At 49.0% G+C, this 22,948-nt stretch overlaps 1 protein-coding gene across 1 annotated transcript in view; it reads right to left on the bottom strand.

The window, feature by feature from the left end:
* Nucleotides 1–550: 550 nt before the first annotated feature.
* Nucleotides 551–22,948, bottom strand: part of SLC15A4 (solute carrier family 15 member 4) — an 83,343-nt gene continuing 60,945 nt past the window's right edge. Inside the window, exons 6-8 of the mRNA XM_060249722.1 lie at nt 22,663–22,818; nt 7,044–7,202; nt 551–2,255 (exon numbers count right to left, since the gene is read on the bottom strand). Coding sequence (XP_060105705.1) covers nt 2,107–2,255; nt 7,044–7,202; nt 22,663–22,818 — 464 coding nt within the window. The 3' untranslated portion in view covers nt 551–2,106. The remainder of the gene's footprint in view (nt 2,256–7,043; nt 7,203–22,662; nt 22,819–22,948) is intronic.

Genomic DNA, 22,948 nt, shown 5'->3' with positions numbered 1-22,948 from the left:
TGCTGTCAGATGGCCATCTAGCGTCGGTTTAAAAACCTCCAAGCAAGGAGAGCCCACCACCTCCCGAGGAAGCCTGTTCCACTGAGAAACCGCTCTAACAGTCAGGAAGTTCTTCCTAATGTTGAGCCGGAAACTCTTCTGATTTAATTTCAACCCATTGGTTCTGATCCTACCTTCTGGGGCCACAGAAAACAATTCCACCCCATCCTCTATAGGACAGCCCTTCAAGACTTGAAGATGGTGATCGTATCACCTCTCAGCCGCCTCCTCTCCAGGCTAGACATGCCCAGCTCCTTCAACCTTTCTTCATAAGACTTGGTCTCCAGACCCCTCACCATCTTCGTTGCCCTCCTCTGGACCCGTTCCAGCTTGTCTATATCCTCCTTAAAATGTGGTGCCCAAAACTGAACAGAGTACTCCAGGTGAGGTCTTACCAGAGCAAAGTCCTAAGGACATCTCTGCAGTGGATCTCAAGATCAGCAAGAACACAACTCACATTCGAGTTTCAAAGCGGGAAACAGGGAAATAAAAAAAATGACTAGACAGAATATCCGCAGCATCGTTTTATTGACCTAGCAACACAGGCTCACAGCCTAAGAGTTTTGTAAACCAGTTTTAACAAAGGTGTCTGGGAAACCAGAAGGTCTGTTTTCTAGTAAATGCTTAAACATGCTTTTAAAAAAAACTGAACTACCTACACAGAAGGAAACTTTTAAAACCATCTGTGAGTAGCTGAAGTGTTGTTTTAGCTAACCTCCGTGCAAAATACTGCTTTGACGTATTGCTCTGTCACAGTTGTCAGTATCATTACAGAGGAAAGTATTAAAACAGAGCCAATAAAAAAAAATTAAGAACTTTGGCTGAGGATACCAATTTTTTTTTTGTACGTTCTTAAGAAGACTTGCAAACCACGTAAGAAACCCACCCGTTATTGCCCGTCCGATCACACTGGAAGGCTCAAGGCGGATCCATACAGCAGTTGTGTTCTCTGGGAGGTGACGTTTGAACTGGAGAATCGCGCAGAAGCAGGCTGCAAGAAATCTGGCGCCCAGTGGACCTGGTGGTCAAGACGGACTCATGGATGTTGACTTGTGGCGGCCCAGCCTCACAACCTATTGCCAGGCACTCATCCAAGTGCAAGTTGACAGCATCCGTCGACATGGCTTTCCAGCTTCACCCCAAATCAGTTCTCCATTGTGGCGTTGTTTCTCCCCATCTGCCTTTCAGTTTTTAACTGGGGAAAAAAGGATCTCACAACCGGGAGGTAAGAGATTAGTTTTTTTTCACAGCATAAAACAGTTTTTCTGTATAGTTGAGTATCTTCCCTACCTTAAGAAAAAAATCTTCAAGGCACAAGGCAAAAATCTCTACTGATACCAGCTCAGTCTCCCACCTGAACATGATTAAACATGCACCAGTCTCTGCGGCGGCTGAATGAACCTCACGTTCTACGATGAGTCTAAACGTAAGCAAAAGGCTGAAGCGCCATCTTCGCTTCTCGAAGAAGACACATATTAAAGTCTTACTCTCTTCCGTTTATTCGTCCATTGCCTTCCTTCTCTGCCAGATTTCCATACGATTTAACAAGACAAGTTTCCAATCCCATCTATTTAGCTGCTTCGGTTTAAAAAAAAAAGAGAGAACGCTTGCGAAAAGAACACAAAAACCGAACTGCGAACGCTGGTTTCATCCGCTTCCTTTGGTTCGTCCTTAAAAGATTTTTTTTTTAAAAAAAAAAAATCCATCGGCGGTTGTAACCGTCTTGATTTCCAAAGGCGGCCCATTCCCAGCTTTGACGAACAGGAGGAAAAAATACTGGAATGAGGGTGGCGCGCCTTGAATGCCAAATGGAAATGCACTTGAAAACAGGTTTTGCCCCGTATCTCAAGAGTTCAGGGCAAGGCCTATATATATATATCTTGCTAACCATAAGGCACTTACCTACTTTTACAAGGGAAGGAAAGAGGGACGAGGCAAGAACTCAGTGTATCATGCAGGTTTAAAGACAGCGCCCCACTGAAAGAACGTTTTTTTTTAAAGACCTTGCAAGCCGGCGGCTCTTTGTAAAAACCAGTCAAATAAACAGCATATCCGCCGCAGATCGTATCAGGTCCGCCCACCGGCAGCGACTCCATTAGTCCGGGATCTTTGGTGGTCGTATTTCACAGAAACAATCAGGAAAAGCAGAAGGGTTGCTCCTTGGATAGCCGCCAACAAGAAGAAGTAGTAATTCAAATGGCACCCGTTTATGTTACCTGGAAAGAATTAGGGAGGGAAAAGTCAGGTATAAAACAAATTAAATCTAATTCCATTATAACCAAGATTCAGGCTGCAGATTCAGGAGAAGAAGGAGGAGGAGGAGAAAAGAAGATGATGATATTGGATTTAGGAGAAGAAGAAGATACTGGATTTAGGAGGAGGAGGAGGAGGAGGAGGAGAAGAAGAAGAAGAAGAAGGAGAAGAAGAAGAAGGAGAAGAAGAAGAAGAAGAAGAAGAAGGAGAAGGAGAAGGAGAAGAAGAAGAAGAAGAAGAAGAAGAAGAAGAAGAAGAAGAAGAAGAAGAAGAAGAAGAAGAAGAAGAAGAAGAAGAAGAAGAAGAAGAAGAAGAAGAAGAAGAAGAAGAAGAAGATATTGGATTTAGGAGGAGAAGATGATGATGATATTGGATTTAGGAGAAGAAGATGATGATATTGGATTTATATCTCATCCTATACTCTGAATCTCAGAATCTCAGAGCAGTCACAATCTCCTCTACCTTCCCCCCCACAACAGACACCCTGTGAGGTGGGTGGGGCTGAGAGAGCTCTGATAGAAGTTGCCCTTTCAAGGACAACTCTTGTGAAAGTTATGGCTCACCCAAGCCCATTCCAGCAGGTGCAAGTGGAGGAGTGGAGAATCAAACCCAGTTCTCCCAGATAAGAGTCCGTGCTCTTAACCACTACACCAAACTAGCTGTCACACAGGGCCGGAAACACTTTTTTTTTCGCCACATAAGCTGTAATCCCCACGTTCTGTGGCCACACTTGAACCATCAAGCAAAGGGGGCCCCAGTGTGGTGCCCATGGGTATCACGCTGCCCACCGATACCGTTTCTGGTGCCTGCCAAGTGTTTTCAGAAAGTGGGTTTTCAGAAAATTGAGGCTTTTGCCCAGCAAGACTTCTAATGGGCTACGGGAGATTTGATTGGCTAGGCAGATCTTTAAAAGCATTGCTTCTGCAGCAGTTGCCATCACAGCACAAAGATCTTCACTGTGTGACTGACGGCAGAATCACAGATTTGGAAGGGACCTCCAGGGTCACCTAGTCCAACCCCCTGCGCAATGCAGGAAACTCACAAACACCTCCCCCTAAGTTCACAGTGCCCGCACTGCGCCCCAGAGCCCCAGATACTCACAGATCAATTCTCCATTCTACCCTATGGGAATTGGTCTCCACAGGGAACCATGGAGCGCCCAGCGGACATTTCCCTCCCTTCTTCCTGCTTTCTGATGACCCTGAAGTGGGGAGAGGGCCACCAAACCGGGGGGGGGGGGGAATCTCCTGTCCCCACCTGGGGATTAGAAACTAGCAAAACGCTGTGCAAAATGCATTTCAAATAATCATGCTGCAGCCATTCCAACTATGCCCAACCGGAAGATATAGGACTGCTGCCTAGAGGAAAACAAGAAGTGCTTCCACGGTACTACCTGTGTCTGGAAATTGTGAACACAGCAGAAAGTTGGTACCTTTTTTTAATTTCAAGAACCCAGGATTGGATTTCACTTTAAGTGGATTTATGAATTTTGGACTATGATTTTGACTGAAATGTTATGAATTATGGATTTACGAAGCATACTGATGGCAAGCAAATGGACAGTTTGAATGGCTATAGCATGATAATTTGAACATATGCACCTATGAAGCTGCCTTCTACTGAATCAGACCTTTGGTCCATCAAAGTCAGTATTGTCTTCTCAGACTGGCAGCGGCTCTCCAGGGACTAGAGGTTTTTCATGCCTACTTGCCTGGACCCTTTTTTGGAGATGCCAGGGATTGAACCTGGGACCTTCTGCTTCCCCAGCAGATGCTCTACCACTGAGCCACCATCCCTCTCCTGCTCTCCAGGGTCTCAAGCTGAGGTTTTTCACACCTATTTGCCTGGACCCTTTTTTGGAGATGCCAGGGATTGAACCTGGGACCTTCTGCTTCCCAAGCAGAAGCTCTACCACTGAGCCACCGTCCCTCTCCTGCTCTCCAGGGTCTCAAGCTGAGGTTCTTCATACCTACTTGCCTGGACCCTTTTTTGGAGATGCCAGGGATTGAACCTGGGACCTTCTGCTTCCCAAGCAGATGCTCTACCACTGAGCCACCGTCCCTCTCCTGCTCTCCAGGGTCTCAAGCTGAGGTTTTTTCACACCTCTTTGCCTGGACCCTTTTTTGGAGATGCCAGGGATTGAACCTGGGACCTTCTGCTTCCCAAGCAGATGCTCTACCACTGAGCCACCGTCCCTCCCCTTTAGTGACTCTCCAGGGTCTCAAGCTGAGGTTTTTCACACCTATTTGCCTGGACCCTTTTTTGGAGATGCCAGGGATTGAACCTGGGACCTTCTGCTTCCCAAGCAGATGCTCTACCACTGAGCCACCATCCCTCCCCTGCTCTCCAGAGTCTCAAGCTGAGGTTCTTCATACCTACTTGCCTGGACCCTTTTTTGGAGATGCCGGGGATTGAACCTGGGACCTTCTGCTTCCCAAGCAGATGCTCTACCACTGAGCCACCGTCCCTCTCCTGCTCTCCAGGGTCTCAAGCTGAGGTTCTTCACACCTCTTTGCCTGGACCCTTTTTTGGAGATGCCAGGGATTGAACCTGGGACCTTCTGCTTCCCAAGCAGATGCTCTACCACTGAGCCACCGTCCCTCCCCAAATTTGAAATGCATTTTGCTAGTTTCTAATCATCTGTACGTTGTGGTTTCCCGTTGTTTTTGACCCACCTGGAGACTGGCAACCCTCTCTACTTGGGACTGTAAATTAAGTCAGCTGATTGGATGAATGGGACCCTCAAGAGGGAAAAAAACAGGCTCCTGCTATTGGTCCATATCCAAAACCTCCGACAACAATAAAATATAGAGGGAGCCTAAAAGGGACTTGGGAATCTGAGCCAAATGAACCATTATTGTTATAACCCCAAACAGGGCGGAGAGGGGAGGGGAAAGAGCCCCCTCAAACCTCCATCAACCCTTTCTTCACGCAGCGGCATCAAGGTGAAATTACTTTAATTCCTGAAACTTAAGATTCAATTAAATGAATTTATAATTTAAAAAGCAGTGAAAAGAAGACAGTGAACTAATGCTCTTCCCTTGACATTTAAAACACAATCTATTTCAGTCAAAAGAGCGCCAGTGTTTTTTAAAAAAGTAGTAATTTTCCCTTTATGGGTCGGGACGTTCACACCAGACAGTGGGCTTGCCTTTTTCTCTTTCGTTAAAAAAACGGCAGAAATAATGTAATTGTTCAAGGGAGAGGCTGGACACTGGAGTGCCTGCAGATAACTTAAGCTACATCATCTGGGAAAGAGAGTACATCAGCTACATTGGGGAAGGGGATGCAGAAGACAGTTCAATGAACTGGGGCAAGCAAAGGATGAGGCTCGGGGGGTTTCCACCATGCTGAGCTCCCTATTGGACGGATGAGATTTTTAAAATGCTAACAAGTGGAGAAGGGCCCCTTGAAAGTCTTTAGCGCAGCGGGTGCCCAATGCAGGTAAATCCCTGGTAGACAGATCCAGGGCTTTTTTTGGTAGCGGGAACTCTTTGCATATTAGGCCACACACCCCTCAATGTAGCCAATCCTCCAAGAGCTTACAGGGCTTTTTGTACAGGGGCCTCCTGTAAGCTCCAGGGGGATTGGCTACATCAGGGGTGTGTGGCCTAAGATGCAAAGGAGTTCCTGCTATGAAAAGAGCCCTGGACAGATCTGGCCCCAGGGCCTTGATCTACCTACTCCCCAGTCTAGGATCCGACCACAATCCTGGCCCACTTTTTAAAGATGTCCATAGGAAAGCTGGTCAGAGAAAACTGGGCCGGGGCTGTGGCTCACTGGTAGAGCGTCTGCTTGGCACGTGAACGATCCCAGGGTCAAGAAGACGGCAGATTTATACCCCGCCCTTCTCTCTGAATCAAGAGACTCCGAGCGGCTTACCGTCTCCTATATCGGGGTGGCCAACGGTAGCTCTCCAGATGTTTTTTGCCTACAACTCCCATCAGCCCCAGCCATTGGCCATGCTGGCTAGGGCTGATGGGAGTTGTAGGCAAAAACTTCTGGAGAGCTACCATTGGCCACCCCTGTCCTATATCTTCTCCAACGTTCCCTCTAAGCTGCAGAGCCCTGTGAGCAAAAATTCTACTTTATGAGCTCCTGGCATTAAAGTTGTGAGCTGCTGCATAAATTATTGTGCTCTGGGGTCATCCTTCCTGAGCTAAGACAAAAATGTGTGAGCTGGAGGCTAAAAATCTGTGAGCTAGCTCATGCTAACTCAGCCTAGAGGGAACACTGATCTTCTCCCCCCACAACAGACACCCTGTGAGGTGGGTGGGGCTGAGAGGGCTCTCACAGCAACTGCCCTTTCAAGGACAACTCCTGCCAGAGCTATGGCTGACCCAGGGCCATTCCAGCAGCTGCAAGTGGAGGAGTGGGGAATCAAACTCGGTTCTCCCAGATAAGAGCCCGCACACCGCTACACCAAACTGGCTCACAAGCCCCGGCCTCTCCAGTTAAACAGGACCAAGCAGTAGGTCAGGGATGGCCAACGGTAACTCTCCAGATGTTTTTTGCCTACAACTCCCATCAGCCCCAGCCAGCATGGCCAATGGCTGGGGCTGATGGGAGTTGTAGGCAAAAACATCTGGAGAGCTACTGTTGGCCACCCCTGCAGTAGGTGATGGGAAAGGCCTCTGCCTGAAACCTCAGAGAGCAGCTGCCAGTCTCAGTAGACAGTACAGACTTTGACGGGCCAGTGATCTGATTCAGTCTAAGGGAGTTTCCTACGTCTCCACGTTCATAAAACTTACCAAAATCGACGTGGTTGCTCATCCAGCCGATCTGCGGAATCGACACCAGCGCTAGCAGCCCTGAACCCACGAAGGACCCGACTCCAGAAAAGAAGAAAAAGAGACCCATAATGGCGCTTTGCATAGATTTGGGCGCGGCAGAATAGGCAAATTCAAGACCTGGAAGGAACAAAAGAGGGAAAAGACATTAAGTAGGATCCACTGAGCTGGTGAAGAATTTTCCCATCCGTCAGTGGGCTGCTGAGACGTCCAATCCCATTCCCTAACGAGCGGGTGGGTGCTCTGGATCAGCTTCAAGTCCTTTGCCTGCACAATGGGAAGGTTAACCACTTATTTGTCAAGGTTGTTGCAAAGAAAGAGGAGGTAGGTAATGGGAACTGTGTTCCAAAAAAGAGAAGCAAACAGTTAAAACAAAAATGAAGTGTAACAGCTTTGGTCTGCAGTAGAACAGGTAGATCCAGTAGCACCTCAGAGATCAGGGATGGCCAAACTGTGGCTCGAGAGCCACATGAGGCTCTTTCACACATATGAGAGCCAGTTTGGTGTAGTGGTTAAGTGTGCAGACTCTGGGAGGACCGGGTTTGATTCCCCACTCCTCCACTTACAGCTGCTGGAATGGCCTTGGGTCAGCCAGAGCTTTTTGCAGAGTTGTCCTTGAAAGGGCAGCTGCTATGAGAGCTCTCTCAGCCCCACCCACCTCACAGGGTTTCTGCTGTGGGGGGGGAGAAGATATAGGAGATTGTAAGCAGCTCTGAGACTCTGATTCAGAGAGGAGGGCGGGGTATAAATCTGCAGTCTTCCCCACCCCATCAACCAGCTTGGAGAAGCATTTCTCTTGTTAAATTGTTTCGCCAAGCCCAACCAGCTGGCTGTTTAGATAATGCACTTAAAATTAAAGTTGCTTTCTTTCTACCTCTCCCTCCCTCATCTATTTCCCTTCCTTCCCCCCTCCCTCAAATATCTTGAGTTAATGTCTTTGAGGCTCTCGAACATCTGATGTTTATTCTAGGTGGCTCTCGCATTCACCATGTTTGGCCGCCCCTGTTAGAGATCAACAAGCCCAGACAAGCCCAGTCTTGTCAGAATTCGGAAGCTAAGGAGGTTGTTCGACTCTGGCAAGTACTTGGACCGGAGACCGCCTTGGAACACCAGGAGCTGGGAAGCAAGGGCAGGATTTATTCAGCCACCTCCCTGAATATCCTCCGTGCCCCCAGTAGGGGTCAGTCACCTGATGTCGCCATGACTCCCAGGTGTACGTGCACACACACACACACACTACAACCACCATCCCCCCAAAAAAATACAAAAAACCCCACAAGAGTTCCAGGTTATAAGCTTCTGAGGGTCAAATCTCATTAGGGTTTGTAGAATCTTTCGGGATCAAGTGCTGTGTTCTACTGGAGAAAGTTTTCCTTCCAGACGTTTCATTCTCAGCTGCGGAGAACATCCTCAGTGGCGTTGCAGCCGGAGCAGGCGCTCAGACCTTCTTGGCTGCTGTGCATTGAGTGGGGCCAGGGCTGCTGGAGAGCTGCTATTTCTAGGCTGCAGGGGGTGTGATGAAAGGGCAATTAGTCAAATCTCACTTCCTCACACAGCCGAGTGGAAGCGAAGATCTGAGGCCTTTTATCCCAGTCAGGAGGTGGGAAGGGTGTTGTAAAGAACTGCATGCAAAGGATGGGGAGGGACGGTGGCTCAGTGGTAGAGCATCTGCTTAGTAAGCAGAAGGTCCCAGGTTCAATCCCCGGCATCTCCAAAAAAGGGTCCAGGCAAATAGGTGTGAAAAACCTCAGCTTGAGACCCTGGAGAGCTGCTGCCAGTCTGAGCAAACAATACTGACTTTGATGGACCGAGGGTCTGATTCAGTAGAAGGCAGCTTCATATGTTCAGAGGTACCGTACGTATTGCAATCCACTGGACTGAAGCTGAGGAGAAATGCTGGGGACAGAAAATGACCATCTCTAAGTGAGACTTATCTCCCGTGTCCCCGTTCAGCGGGGGGAGGGGAGGGGAATCCATTGTTCTGAACTTCTGAATTATCTCAGGTTAAAAAGTAAAATAATAAAAACCTGGAAACCCGTCAAAATTAGAGACCGGGCCAAGGGGAACATGTGAATGAAATATTTCTAATCTCATTCGTCACCCCTTTCTCAACTCACGTACACCCTTGGGGGGACTGCCACACACCGCATCGCCAGAGTCTGACCTCTCGCCAACAGCAACACGCACCTACGTACATAGGTGTCATCAAGATGCAACTTAAAGAGGTGACCCCAGCAAGGGGCTTTCAAGACACGTGAGAAGCAGAGGTGCAGAGTCTTCCTTGGTGGTCTCCCATCCAAGAACCAACCCTGCTTACAGCAATCCCAGCAAGGGGCTTCCAAGGCAACTGAAAAGCAGAGGTGGTTGGCCATTTCCTTCCTCTGCAGAGTCCTCCTTGGTGGTCTCCCATCCAAGAACCAACCCTGCTTACAGCAACCCCAGCAAGGGGCTTCCAAGGCGAGTGAGAAGCAGAGGTGGTTTGCCTTGGCCTTCCTCTGCAGAGTCTTCCTTGGTGGTCTCCCATCCAAGAACCAACCCTGCTTACAGCAACCCCTGCAAGGGGCTTCCAAGGCGAGTGAGAAGCAGAGGTGGTTTGCCTTGGCCTTCCTCTGCAGAGTCTTCCTTGGTGGTCTCCCATCCGAGAACCAGCCCTGCTTACAGCAACCCCAGCAAGGGGCTTCCAAGGCGAGTGAGAAGCAGAGGTGGTTGGCCATTTCCTTCCTCTGCAGAGTCCTCCTTGGTGGTCTCCCATCCAAGAACCAACCCTGCTTACAGCAACCCCAGCAAGGGGCTTCCAAGGCGAGTGAGAAGCAGAGGTGGTTTGCCTTGGCCTTCCTCTGCAGAGTCTTCCTTGGTGGTCTCCCATCCAAGAACCAACCCTGCTTACAGCAACCCCTGCAAGGGGCTTCCAAGGCGAGTGAGAAGCAGAGGTGGTTTGCCTTGGCCTTCCTCTGCAGAGTCTTCCTTGGTGGTCTCCCATCCGAGAACCAGCCCTGCTTACAGCAACCCCAGCAAGGGGCTTCCAAGGCGAGTGAGAAGCAGAGGTGGTTTGCCTTGGCCTTCCTCTGCAGAGTCTTCCTTGGTGGTCTCCCATCCAAGAACCAACCCTGCTTACAGCAACCCCTGCAAGGGGCTTTCTAGGCAAGGGAGAAGCAGAAGTGGTTGGCCATGGCCTTCCTCTATAGAGTCTTCCTTGGTGGTCTCCTATCCAAGAATCAACCCTGCTTACAGCAACCCCTGCAAGGGGCTTTCTAGGCAAGGGAGAAGCAGAGGTGGTTGGCCATGGCCTTCTTCTGCAGAACCTTCCTTGGTAGTCTCCCTTCCAAGAACCAACCCTGCCTACGGCAACCTCTGCAAGGGGCTTTCAGGGTACGGGAGGAGCAGAGGTGGTTGGCCATGGCCTTCCTCTGCAGAGTCTTCCTTGGTGGTCTCCTTTCCAAGAACCAACCCTGCTTACAGCAACCCCAGCAAGGGGCTTTCAAGGCAAGGGAGAAGCAGAAGTGGTTGGCCATTTCCTTCCTCTGCAGAGTCTTCCTTGGTGGTCTCCCATCCAAGAACCAGCCCTGCTTACAGCAACCCAGCAAGGGACATTCAAGGCAAGGGAGAAGCAGAGGTGGGTTGCCTTGGCCTTCCTCTGCAGAGCCTTCCTTGGTGGTCTCCCATCCAAGAACCAGCCCTGCTTACAGCAACCCCAGCAAGGGGCTTTCAGGGCACGGGAGGAGCAGAGGTGGTTGGCCATGGCTTGGCTCTACAGAGTAGGCACCTGGATTTTGGAGCTCATTGGCTCATCTGTTATCAACTTTATATATTTAAACCGGGGGGAGGGGGGGTTAAAGAAGCAGAAGTTTCAAAAATAATTTGTCTTTTGCTCCATGTGAATAGCATCTTCTAAAAAAAAAATGTGCTTTTTGAGCCAGTAATGCATCCTAATTGCTTTAATTTAACTTCTTATGCGAAGTCAAGAGCCGTGCTTCACGAGGCGGGCGTGCACCCATCAAAAATTCAAATCTGCAGCTCTCCGGGTGCATCTGATTCCATCTCAGGGAGCCGGCCTTCTCAACGATGAGGGGTTTTTTTTTTTTTGCTCAGATATTCGATCTTGAAACAAAAGCTTTGGAGGGGAAAATGAAAGGAAGGAGGCGATAACGTCGAAAAGCAATTAAGATCAGCACAGAATCCCCAGTTCAACCCAGAACATTTGCAATTTCCAGCCGTACTCGGCTCATTAGAAGTGGTTGTTCTTTTTTTCTCTTTTAAAGATGGTGTTTGTATAGCTGCAAAAATATTAAAATGAACAGGTGGCATAAGCCCGGATGCTGTTTTGGGCTCCTTCCTCTGCAGTTGGAACGCTCACCTCTAAAAGAAGGCAGAGACATAGCTGAAAAGAGAAGAAGCAGAGGGGGGATTCATCCTCCCCTTTCAGACACTGAAGACTTAAGGAATTTCGGTTGCCAGCCTCCAGGTGAGGCCTAGAGATCTTCTGGTATTACAGTTGATCTCCAGACGACGGAGATCAGTTCCCCCGGAGAGAATGGCTTCTTCGGAGGCTGGACTCTATGGTATTGTGCCCAGCTGAGGTCCTTCCCCTCCCCAAACCCTGTACTCGCTAGGCTCCACGCCCCAAATATCCAGGTATTTTCAAGTCCAGGGCTGGGAAACTTAAAAGTGTACATTGTCCAGGAGAATCAAAAGCTAAATCAGGGGTGGCCAAAGTTGCTTAACGTAAGAGACAAATAGAATAAAGATCAGATGTTTGAGAGCTGGAAGACATGAATGTCAGACGTTTGAGACCCAGGAAGGAAGGGAGGAAGGCAGATGGGAGAGGGAGGTTGAAAGAAAGCAACTTTAACTTTAAGTGCATTGTCCAAGTCACTGGTTGGCTTGGCTTGGAGAAGGGATAGAAGAAGACTGCAGATTTATACCCCGCCCTTCTCTCTGAATCAGAGCGGCTTTCAATCTTCTTCATCTCCTTCCCCCAGAACAGACCCCCCCCAGTGAGGTGGGTGGGGCTGAGAGGGCTCTCACAGCAGCTGCCGTTTCAATGACAACCTCTGCAAGAGCTATGGCTGACCCAAGACCATTCCACCAGCTGCAAGTGGAGGAGTGGGGAATCAAACCCGGTTCTCCCAGATAATAGTCCATGCACAACCACCACACCATACTGGCTCTCCAAATGCCTTCTCCAAGCAGGCTGGCGGGGTGGTTGGAATGTTAAGAGCCATTTAATACGTATGAAAGATCCACATGTGGTTCTGAGCTGCAGTTTGACCACCCCTGAACTAAAGCTTTTCATGAATTGCACCTCACCAGGCCTCAGCTGCTGCCCAGCAGTACCAACTCCTGAGTGAAAGGGCATGTTCTTTCTGATCTGGGCTACAAAATTAACATGCCAGTTTGGTGTAGTGGTTAAGAGTTCGGACTCTTATCTGGGAGAACCGGGTTTGATTCCCCACTCCTCCACTTGCACCTGCTGGAATGGTCTTGGGTCAGCCATAGCTCTGGCAGAGGTTGTCCTTGAAAGGGCAGCTGCTGTGAGAGCCCTCTCCAGCCCCACCCACATCACAGGGTGTCTGTTGTAGGGGAGGAAGGTAAAGGAGATTGTGAGCCGCTCTGAGACTCTTCGGAGTGGAAGGCAGGATATAAATCCAATATCTTCATCTACCTCACAGGGTATCCATTGTGGGGGAGGAAGGTAAAGTAGATTGTGAGCCGCTCTGAGACTCTTCGGAGTGGAGGGCGGGATATAAATCCAATATCTTCATCTACCTCACAGGGTGTCTGTTGTGGGGGAGGAAGGGAAAGGAGATTGTGAGCCGCTCTGAGACTCTTCGGAGTGGAGGGCAGGATATAAATCCAATACCTTCATCTACCTCACAGGGTGTCTGTTGTGGGGGAGGAAGGTAAAGGAGATTGTGAGCCGCTCTGAGACTCTTCGGAGTGGAGGGCGGGATATAAATCCAATATCTTCATCTACCTCACAGGGTGTCTGTTGTGGGGGAGGAAGGTAAAGGAGATTGTGAGCCGCTCTGAGACTCTTCGGAGTGGAGGGCGGGATATAAATCCAATATCTTCATCTACCTCACAGGGTGTCTGTTGTGGGGGAGGAAGGGAAAGGAGATTGTGAGCCGCTCTGAGACTCTTCGGAGTGGAGGGCGGGATATATATCCAATATCTTCATCTACCTCACAGGGTGTCTGTTGTGGGGGAGGAAGGGAAAGGAGATTGTGAGCCGCTCTGAGACTCTTCGGAGTGGAGGGCGGGATATAAATCCAATATCTTCATCTACCTCACAGGGTGTCTGTTGTGGGGGAGGAAGGGAAAGGAGATTGTGAGCCGCTCTGAGACTCTTCGGAGTGGATGGCGGGATATAAATCCAATATCTTCATCTACCTCACAGGGTGTCTGTTGTGGGGGAGGAAGGAAAAGAAGATTGTGAGCCGCTCTGAGACTCTTCGGAGTGGAGGGCGGGATATAAATCCAATATCTTCATCTACCTCACAGGGTGTCTGTTGTGGGGGAGGAAGGTAAAGGAGATTGTGAGCCGCTCTGAGACTCTTCGGAGTGGAGGGCGGGATATAAATCCAATATCTTCATCTACCTCACAGGGTGTCTGTTGTGGGGGAGGAAGGTAAAGGAGATTGTGAGCCGCTCTGAGACTCTTCGGAGTGGGGGGCGGGATATAAATCCAATCTCTTCATCTACCTCACAGGGTGTCTGTTGTAGGGGAGGAAGGTAAAAGAGACTGTGAGCCGCTCTGAGACTCTTCGGAGTGGAGGGCAGGATATAAATCCAATATCTTCTTCTTCTTCAACATGCACCTCCACCCCCACTCCCCCAAATTGCAATGCATGGAAAAGCCCCTAACTTTGCAGTGGAAGCATAGTGTTTTCTGGGGAAGCAGCTTCAACGTGTTCCTAATTTTACATGCACAATTCCTTCATAACTGAGAGCACCCCCGATTACTGCACAGCCAGGATCCAGAACAAGAAACCGAGGGGGGCTTAAATGCATTCCTTAAGATATCAAGTTTTGAGAGTCCCCTCAGCAGGCTGAAAAGTCCTGAAATCCTGCCATCTAGTGGTCACAACAGGACAAACAAAATCTAGCGGTCACAATAGGACACAGAGCTTCACTTGAAAGTTTTGAGGTGATGCTGAAATTTCACCTGAGGCAAACCCTGGCCACGTGGGATGGTGGGGGTAATTCTCCTCAGGTAAAACTTGGCAGGAATTTGTGGGGGAAATGGATCAGTTTAGCAAAATTCTTCAAGGAAGGTTTCACATTTCTCTCATTACACCGTACGAAATGTGGTTTCATGGCTGCACCACTTATTTGTTAGATTTATTTACTTATTTGACTTAATTTTCACCCTGCCTTTCTCCTCAGTGGAGACCCAAAGCAGCTTACATCACTCTCCTCTCCTCCGTTTAATCCTCACAACAACCCTGTGAGATAGAACCATAGAGCTGGAAGAGATCTCCAGGGTCATCTAGTCCAACCCCCTGCACAATGCAGGAAGCCCACAAATACCTCCCCTAAATTCACAGGATCCTCATTGCTGTGAGATGGCCATCTAGCTTCTGTTTAAAAACCTCCAAGGAAGGAGAGCCCACCACCTACCGAGGAAGCCTGTTCCACTGAGGAATCGCTCTAACGGTCAGGAAATTCTTCCTAATGTTGAGCCGGAAACTCTTTTGATTTAATTTCAACCCATTGGTTCTGATCCTACCTTCCGGGCCACAGAAAACAATTCTACACCATCCTCTAGATGACAGCCCTTCAAGTACTTGAAGATGGTGATCGTATCACCTCTCAGCCGCCTCCTCTCCAGGCTAAACATCCCCAGCTCCTTCAACCTTTCCTCATAGGTCTCCAGACCCCTCACGATCTTCGTCGCCTTCCTCTGAACTTGTCTATATCCTTCTAAAAATGTGGTGCCCAAAACTGAATACAATAAGGAAGGTTAGAGTGAGGGTGTCTGACTGGCCTAAGGTCGCCCAGCGACTTTCCATGGCGGAGCAGGGATCTGAACCCGCGTTTCCCAGATCCTGGTCTGATACTTTAACAACAATACCATGCCATACCCAACCTTCCTCCCCAATGGGAAGCCAAAGTGGCGTACATCCTTCTCCTCTCTTCCATTTTGTCCTCACAACAACCCCGCGAGGCGGGTTAGGCGGAATATGACAGGTCGAGGCCACCCAGCAAGCTTCCATGGCAGGGTGAGGATGCAAACCTGGGATTCCCAGATCTTAGTCTAGGGGTGGCCAGATTTACTTAACGTAAGAGCCGTGTACAATAAACGTCAGATGTTTGAGAGCCGCATGACATGAACCTCACATGTCTGAGAGCCGCAAGACAGGAAGCAAGGAAAAATGGCAAGAAAGGTGAAAAGAAAGTAAATAGATTGGGGGGGGGGGGAGGTGGAAGTAGAAAAAAAAGCAACCTTAACTTTAAATGCATTTTCCAAATCGCTGGCTGACTTGGTTTGAAGAGGGATTTAAAAAATCAAATGCCTTTTACAAGCTGGCTGATGGGGCCGAGGGGCCTTCAAGAGCCACACAATAGTTGTGAAAGAGCCACATGTAGCTCCTGAGCCACCGTTTGGCCAACCCTCTCCTAGTCCAACCCTTCATCACTGCACTATATTGGATCTTCAGTATAGATGGTTCAAGTCAGTAGAAAGCAGTGTGATGTCTTGCGGACCAGTATTGCTCGCCCCCCCCCATTCTCTTTTGAACCCAGAGAGGGCTCAGAGCTTAGTCCTAGGTGACTTTGCCACTCTCTCACCTAACCTACCAGCTAAGGTTGTTGTCAGGGTTTTTTTTTTTGTAGCAGGAACTCCTTTGCATATTGGGCCACACCCCCGGATGCAGCCAATCCTCCTGGAGCTTACAGGGTTCTTAGTGCCAATGTTCCCTCTAAGTTGCAGAGTCTTGTGAGCAAAAATTCTACTTGGTGAACTACTGGCATTAACGTTGTGAGCTGCTGGCATTAAAGTCGTGAGCTCCTGCATAAATGAAGAAGAAGACAGAAGATTTATATCCTGCCCTCCACTCCGAAGAGTCTCAAAGCGGCTCACAATCTCCTTTATCTTCCTCCCCCACAACAGACACCCTGTAAGGTGGGTGGGCTGGAGAGGGCTCTCACAGCAGCTGCCCTTTCATGGACAACCTCTGCCAGAGCTATGGCTGACCCAAGGCCATGCTAGCAGGTGTAAGTGGAGGAGGGGGGAATCAAACCCAGTTCTCCCAGATAAGAGACTGCACACTTAATGCTACACCAAACTGGCTCTCAGGAGACAGACACCCTGTGAGGGGGGTGGGGCTAAGAGGGCTCTCACAGCAGCTGCCCTTTCAAGGACAACCTCTGCCAGAGCTATGGCTGACCCAAGGCCATTCCAGCAGCTGCAAGTGGAGGAGTGGGGAATCAAACCTGGTTCTCCCAGATAAAGAGTCCGCACACTTAACCACTACACCAAACTGGCTCTCCAATGAGTGTGCTCTGAGGTCGTCGTTCCTGAGCTAAGACAAAAAAATGTGTGAGCTGGAGGCTAAAAATCTGTGAGCTTGGTCACGCTGACTCAGCTTAGAGGGAACACTGCCTTCTATCAGCTCCAAGAGGAGTTCTTGCTACAAAAAAATAGCCCTGGTTCTTGTAAAAGCAGCATTAGAGGAGAGGACAACTGCGGGTGCTTCCCTGAGGTTTCTGAAAGAAGGGCCAGATAAACATGCTATTCCTCTGCTTGGAACAGAGCCACCGAATATCTGGGCGACTGCTTTGCTCCTAGCCGTGCCCTTGTAAATCCAGCAAGGGCTAAAACGAAACAAAAATGTTTATGGAGAAAGAGAGAGAGAGAGAAAGACCATCACAGTTATTTAATTAGAAAACTACGCAAAGCAAGCCACGTACCAAACAGCAGCGGAGAAGGCCGGAGCTATATTTTTGCTAATGAACCTTGAATGTGTGTGAAACAGACCAGAAAATAAGATTTTATGGCCGTGTTCACTCCTCCCCGTTCTCTAGTCCTCCAAAATCAATAGGCGCCTCGGCGGTCGGCCGCTACATCAAGCAGGCAGGGCACGGAGACAGTCAAGGACACGCGAGCCCATTAAAGCCGCCGTTTGGAAGCTGTGCTCTCGGACCCTGCGAGGCGGCCTTATTTGCAGGTCAAGCGGCTGGATCCGGCTAGCTCAACCACTGCCTGGCAACTGCTCTCCAGGGCCCCGGGCCAAGGCTGCAGCTGGAAGCGGGGCTTCTGTGCTCCTCCGCAGAGGGAAAGATTCCCCGCATGTAGAAAACGAGAGCATCAGGGTGAAGACGCCGCTAGACCCTGACATGCTATTTTTCTAAGTGGAAGGTTAAAATCCAGAACTCCTATAGGTTTTATAATTATTGTTTTTTATTGTGTTTTTTTATAATGTTTCATTTATATTGTAAGCCACCTTGGCCTTGGGTCAGCCATAGCTCTGGCAGAGGTTGTCCTTGAAAGGGCAGCTTCGGGGAGAGCTCTCTCAGCCCCACCCACCTCACAGGATGTCTGTTGTGGGGGAAGAAGATAAGGGAGATTTCAATCCGTTCTGAGACTCTGCTTCAGAGAGAAGGGTGGTGCATAAATCTGCAGTCTTCTTGAATTCCACAAGGGAGGAAGGTGGCCAACAAGTATTTTAAATAGATAAACAAATAAAGGAGAGCAAAACTATGGAAATTACCAGGATTGAGGCTAGCAACCCCCCCCCCCCCCCACAACATGTAGGCGATTCACATGGAAATCACTGCCACGGTGCGGCTCTCAAATATTTGATGTTTATGTGGCTCTTACATTATGCAAGTATGGCCATCCCTGGACTAGAGAGTATAAACTGGGTGTAAACAGCAGATGAAGTGGTAAACCCGTGTATGGGCTGCGGCTCTTCAGGTTAACAAGTCAGAACACTCATCAGAACATTTTTTTTTTAATAACGTTTTATTTATATTGTAATCCACCTTGGCCTTGGGTCAGCCATAGCTCTCACAGAGCTGTCCTTGAAAGGGCAGCTTCTGGGAGAGCTCTCTCAGCCCCACCTACCTCACAGGGTGTCTGTCGTGGGGGAGGAAGATAAAGGAGATTGTGAGCCACTCTGAGATTCAGAGTAAAGGACGGGGTATAAATCCAATATCTTCAAATAACTTTCTGTGGAAGGCCATGCAGCTGGAAGCAATGAAGCTCTCTCACTCGTTTCCCATCCCAGTGAGAATCAGATCTTTCAGTTCAAACCCTTTCTTTGGAATGTCATCCAAAGAGAAACCCCGTCGAGTTCCAATAGCTTTTAGGAAGTCAAACATCCCTTCTTCTAGTAGGCTTTTGGGAGAATTGCTGCGTTAATACACTGGTAGCATTTGCAGCCTTCAAAAAGGTTTGCATATCTTATCGCAACAGCTCTTTCAACAGGCCTGCTAAGGTAAGCCGGTATTATTCTTATCCCCCTGTTGCAGGCTATATTTCCCTATTGCTGGCACATCAAAGTCCATCGGGAGAATGCATGCTCAGATATGACCGAAATGCACAGCCTTCCAGATTGTGGCTCATTTCCTTTAGTCACGGAGCTGTTCTGCAGGACAAATACTTTTATTTTAAGAACCCCATCTGTAGGGTTGCCAGCTCAGGGTTGGGAAATACCTGAACGTTTTTGGGGTGAAACTTAGGGAGGGCAGGGTTTGGGATGGGAAACACCTCAGTGGGGTGTAATGCCACAGAATCCACCTTCCAAAGCAGCCAATTTCTCCAGGGGAACCTCTCTCTGTTGCCCGAAGACCAATTGTGATTCCAGGAGATCTCCCTCCATCACCTGGAGACTGGCAACCCCTCTCATTTGAAAACCATTACTTTTTTATCCAGATTTGTCTCTTTTTTAACAAAAGTTTCAAAACAATATGCTTTTAATACCATAATTAGAAAAAGAAGCACTGAAATGCAGGTAATTAAAGTAAGGTGAACATATGAACATAAAACATGAACATATGAAGCTGCCTTATACTGAATCAGACCCCTGGTCCATCAAAGTCAGTATTGTCTTCTCAGACTGGCAGCGGCTCTCCAGGGTCTCAAGCTGAGGTTTTTCACGCCTATTTGCCTGTTCCCTTTTTTGGAGATGCCGGGGATTGAACCTGGGACCCTCTGCTTCCCAAGCAGATGCTCTACCACTGAGCCACCGTCCCTCCCCAAATGCACTAAGGTGCATCTTAGTTTTGTTTTCAAGCGCATTGAGAAAATGAGAGGTCCCAGCCGTGCTCTGACTGTATCGCATAAGAGATGCAATACAGTTACGCAAAACCACATTTTAAAAATATTCACTTAGAATGTAGTATGGTAAGCCTCTGCCTTGTAGCGTGTAGCCACACTGCACTGTTAAGACCAACAACTTAAGTATGTTTTTTTTTAAAAACCTTTAATTGCGTTTGTGTCCTTTATAAAATTTATCTCTTTGCAACCTGGCATTGCAATTTCTCACACACGACTAGCCCTACAAGGTCTCATTTATGTCAGATCCGGCCCTCATAACAAATGAGTTTGACATCCCTGTTTTAGAAGCTCTACTGGACATGTGTGGCTTACCACACTACATTTCAAGATACCTGGGGAATGGTGTAGGCAATGGTGAGAAGAGGATGGCATGGTGGATGGTGGTTGATAACCCCCTCCCCCTGCCCACCTGCTAAGGAAAAGGAAAGGTCCCCTGTGCAAGCACCAGTTGTTTCCGAATCTGGGGTGACGTTGCTTTCACAACGTTTTCACGGCAGACTTTTTACGAGGTGGTTTGCCATTGCCTTCCCCAGTCATCTCCGCTTTTCCCCCCAGCAAGCTGGGGACTCATTTGACCGACCTCGGAAGGAGCGAAGGCTGAGTCAACCTCGAGCCGGCTACCTGAAAACCCAGCTTCCACCGGGGATCGAACTCAAGGTCGTGAGCAGAGCTTAGGACTGCAGTATTGCAGCTTTAACCCTCTGTGCCACGGGGCTCTCCACCTGCCATATCCCCTGCTTAAAGCTGTCACCTTTTGCAGTTTCAACTGGCCTCTGGAAAACTCTCTGAGCTGAACTGGGAGGAGGTGGGCAGGTTGCCCATTGTGGGTTCGGAACTGGGTTGCCAAGCTGTAGGTAGGGGCAGTGGATCCCCCAGTTTGGAGGCCATCCCCCCGCTTCAGGGTCATCAGAAAGCTGGGGGGGGGGGCGAAATGTCTGCTGGACACTCCATTATTCCCTACGGAGACCAATTCCTTTAGGGTATAATAGAAAATTGATCTGTGGGTATCTGGGGCTCTGGGTGGGGGCTGCTTTTTTAGATAGAGGCACCAGATTTTGAGCATAGCATCCAGTGCCTCTCCCCAAAACACTCTCCAAGTTTTAAAAACACTGGACTACAGGTGGACCTCCTGATGGCACTTGGGGGTTTTTTTGGCCACTGTGTAACACAGACGGTTAGACTGGATGGGCCATCGGCCTGATCCAACATGGCTTCTCTTATGTTCTTATGGGACACACAGTGTTGGACTGAATGGGCCACTGGCCTGATCCAACATGGCTTCTCTTATGTTCTTACGTGACACAGAGTGTTGGATTGGATGGGCCATTGGCCTGATCCAACATGGCTTCTCTTATGTTCTTATGGGACACACAGTGTTGGACTGAATGGGCCACTGGCCTGATCCAACATGGCTTCTCTTATGTTCTTACGTGACACAGAGTGTTGGATTGGATGGGTCATTGGCCTGATCCAACATGGCTTTTCTTATGATCTTATGTGACACAGAGTGTTGGACTGGATGGGCCATTGGCCTGATCCAACATGGCTTCTCTTATGTGACACAGAGTGTTGGACTGGAGGGGCCACTGGCCTGATCCAACATGGCTTCTCATGTTCTTACGTGACACAGAGTGTTGGACTGGATGGGCCACTGGCCTGATCCAACATGGCTTCTCTTATGTTTTTACGTGACACAGCGTGTTGGACTGGAGGGGCCACTGGCCTGATCCAACATGGCTTCTCTTATGTTCTTATGTGACACAGAGTGTTGGACTCGATGGGCCACTGGCCTGATCCAACATGGCTTCTTTTATGTTCTTATGTGACACAAAGTGTTGGACTGGATGGGCCACTGGCCTGATCCAACATGGCTTCTCTTATGTTCTTACGTGACACAGAGTGTTGGACTGGATGGGCCATTGGCCTGATCCAACAGGGCTTCTCTTATGTTCTTATGTGACACAGAGTGTTGGACTGGAGGGGCCACTGGCCTGATTCAACATGGCTTCTCTTATGTCCTTATGTAACACAGAGTGTTGGACTGGAGGGGCCACTGGCCTGATCCAACATGAATTCTCTTATGTCCTTATGTGACACAGAGTGTTGGACTGGATGGGCCACTGGCCTGATCCAACATGGCTTCTCTTATGTCGTTATGTGACACAGAGTGTTGGACTGGAGGGGCCACTGGCGTGATCCAACATGGCTTCTCTTATGTTCTTACCAGGGGGTCCAATTCTATGAGCCCCAATCCTTCATTATTTCCAATGGAGGGAAGGCATTTAAAAGATGTGCGGTCCCTATAAATGTGATGGCCAGAACACCCTTTGGAGTTCAATTATGCTTGTCACAACCTTGCTCCTGGCTCCACCCCCAAAGTCTTCTGGCTTCACCCCAGGTATTTCTTGAAACTGGACTTGGCAACCCTAGTTGGGAAACACCTGGACATGTTGAGGGTGGAGCCTGGAGAGGATGGAGTTTGGTGAGTGGTGGGACATCAGTGGGGTATTTGGGGTCCACCCTCCAAAGCTGCCATTTTTACTAGGGGAACTGGTCTATTTTGCTTGGGGATCAGTTGTAATGGCGGGAGATCTCCAAGTCACACATGGAGGTTGGCAACCCTAGGGAGGGGCCACGAATCAGCTAGGACTTAGCAGTTAGTGAGTTCTCCTCAGAAGAAGAGCCCCGTGGAGCCAACGTTGAGTCATCAGCAGGAAAATGAGCTGCAGGCTTGTCAGAATTAACAGTCAACAGCTGGTGCAGAGCCACCAACACCCTCTAGTGCTGATTCAGCAGGTGAGCCTCAGTTGGCCATTCCCAGCCCGCCAGCATCACCTGTACCCTTAGAACACCACAGACAGAGGCTGAGAGTAGAGTTACAGACAAGACGGCAAAGTGCACATCTCCTGGCCTAACGCCTGATGATTGCTAATAACAAAGATGAGTAGTTGCAGGATTGCTTCTGAGAATCTGGCTGCAAGCCTGACCCTTAGGTGTGTGAATAAAACCACCCAAGAAAGGCTGTTAGGTGTGGACACAACACGTACAATAGATGCTAAGCCACAGCCTTGCCCGATTCTTGGAACCTGACCTTGGACTGAACAACTCTGCATTCTGAAACCCCGACACTGAACAACCCCGCCTTGTCTGAACCCTGATATTCAGAGCCTGCAAGCCAGTACAGAGGCACACAAAACGCATTCAACAAATTAACAGCGAGGCAAGAAGTCAGATCCAAGCTGTCACAGAGGGCAAACAAGCAAGATACCCAGCTCCCCTCTGCCTTTCCAAACTTACCAGCGATGCTTGCAAATATTTCGCTGAACCCAATCAGGATATATTGAGGGACCTGCCACCAGATGGACATGTCAGCGGCATTATACACCCCGGTCCCAATCTTCTGTTTGATCGTTTTGACCTTCACAGCATTTAGCCGATTGCTTTCCAGTATTCCTAGAAGGGAAAAAGAAAGAGAGGCACATAAGTCGATGCGGCGGGAGGGGGGAATCAAAAGGGGCCACAGGTCCTTTGTGTCAGCCTCCTCCTTGGCAACTGTTTCTCTTTATCCTGTGGCATTGTGGGA

The sequence above is a fragment of the Heteronotia binoei genome, chromosome 11 (genome assembly GCF_032191835.1).
Source record: "Heteronotia binoei isolate CCM8104 ecotype False Entrance Well chromosome 11, APGP_CSIRO_Hbin_v1, whole genome shotgun sequence".
Taxonomy (NCBI): domain Eukaryota; kingdom Metazoa; phylum Chordata; class Lepidosauria; order Squamata; family Gekkonidae; genus Heteronotia; species Heteronotia binoei.
The sequence above is the reverse complement of the archived record's forward strand: the minus strand, read 5'-3'. Positions and strand labels throughout refer to the sequence as shown.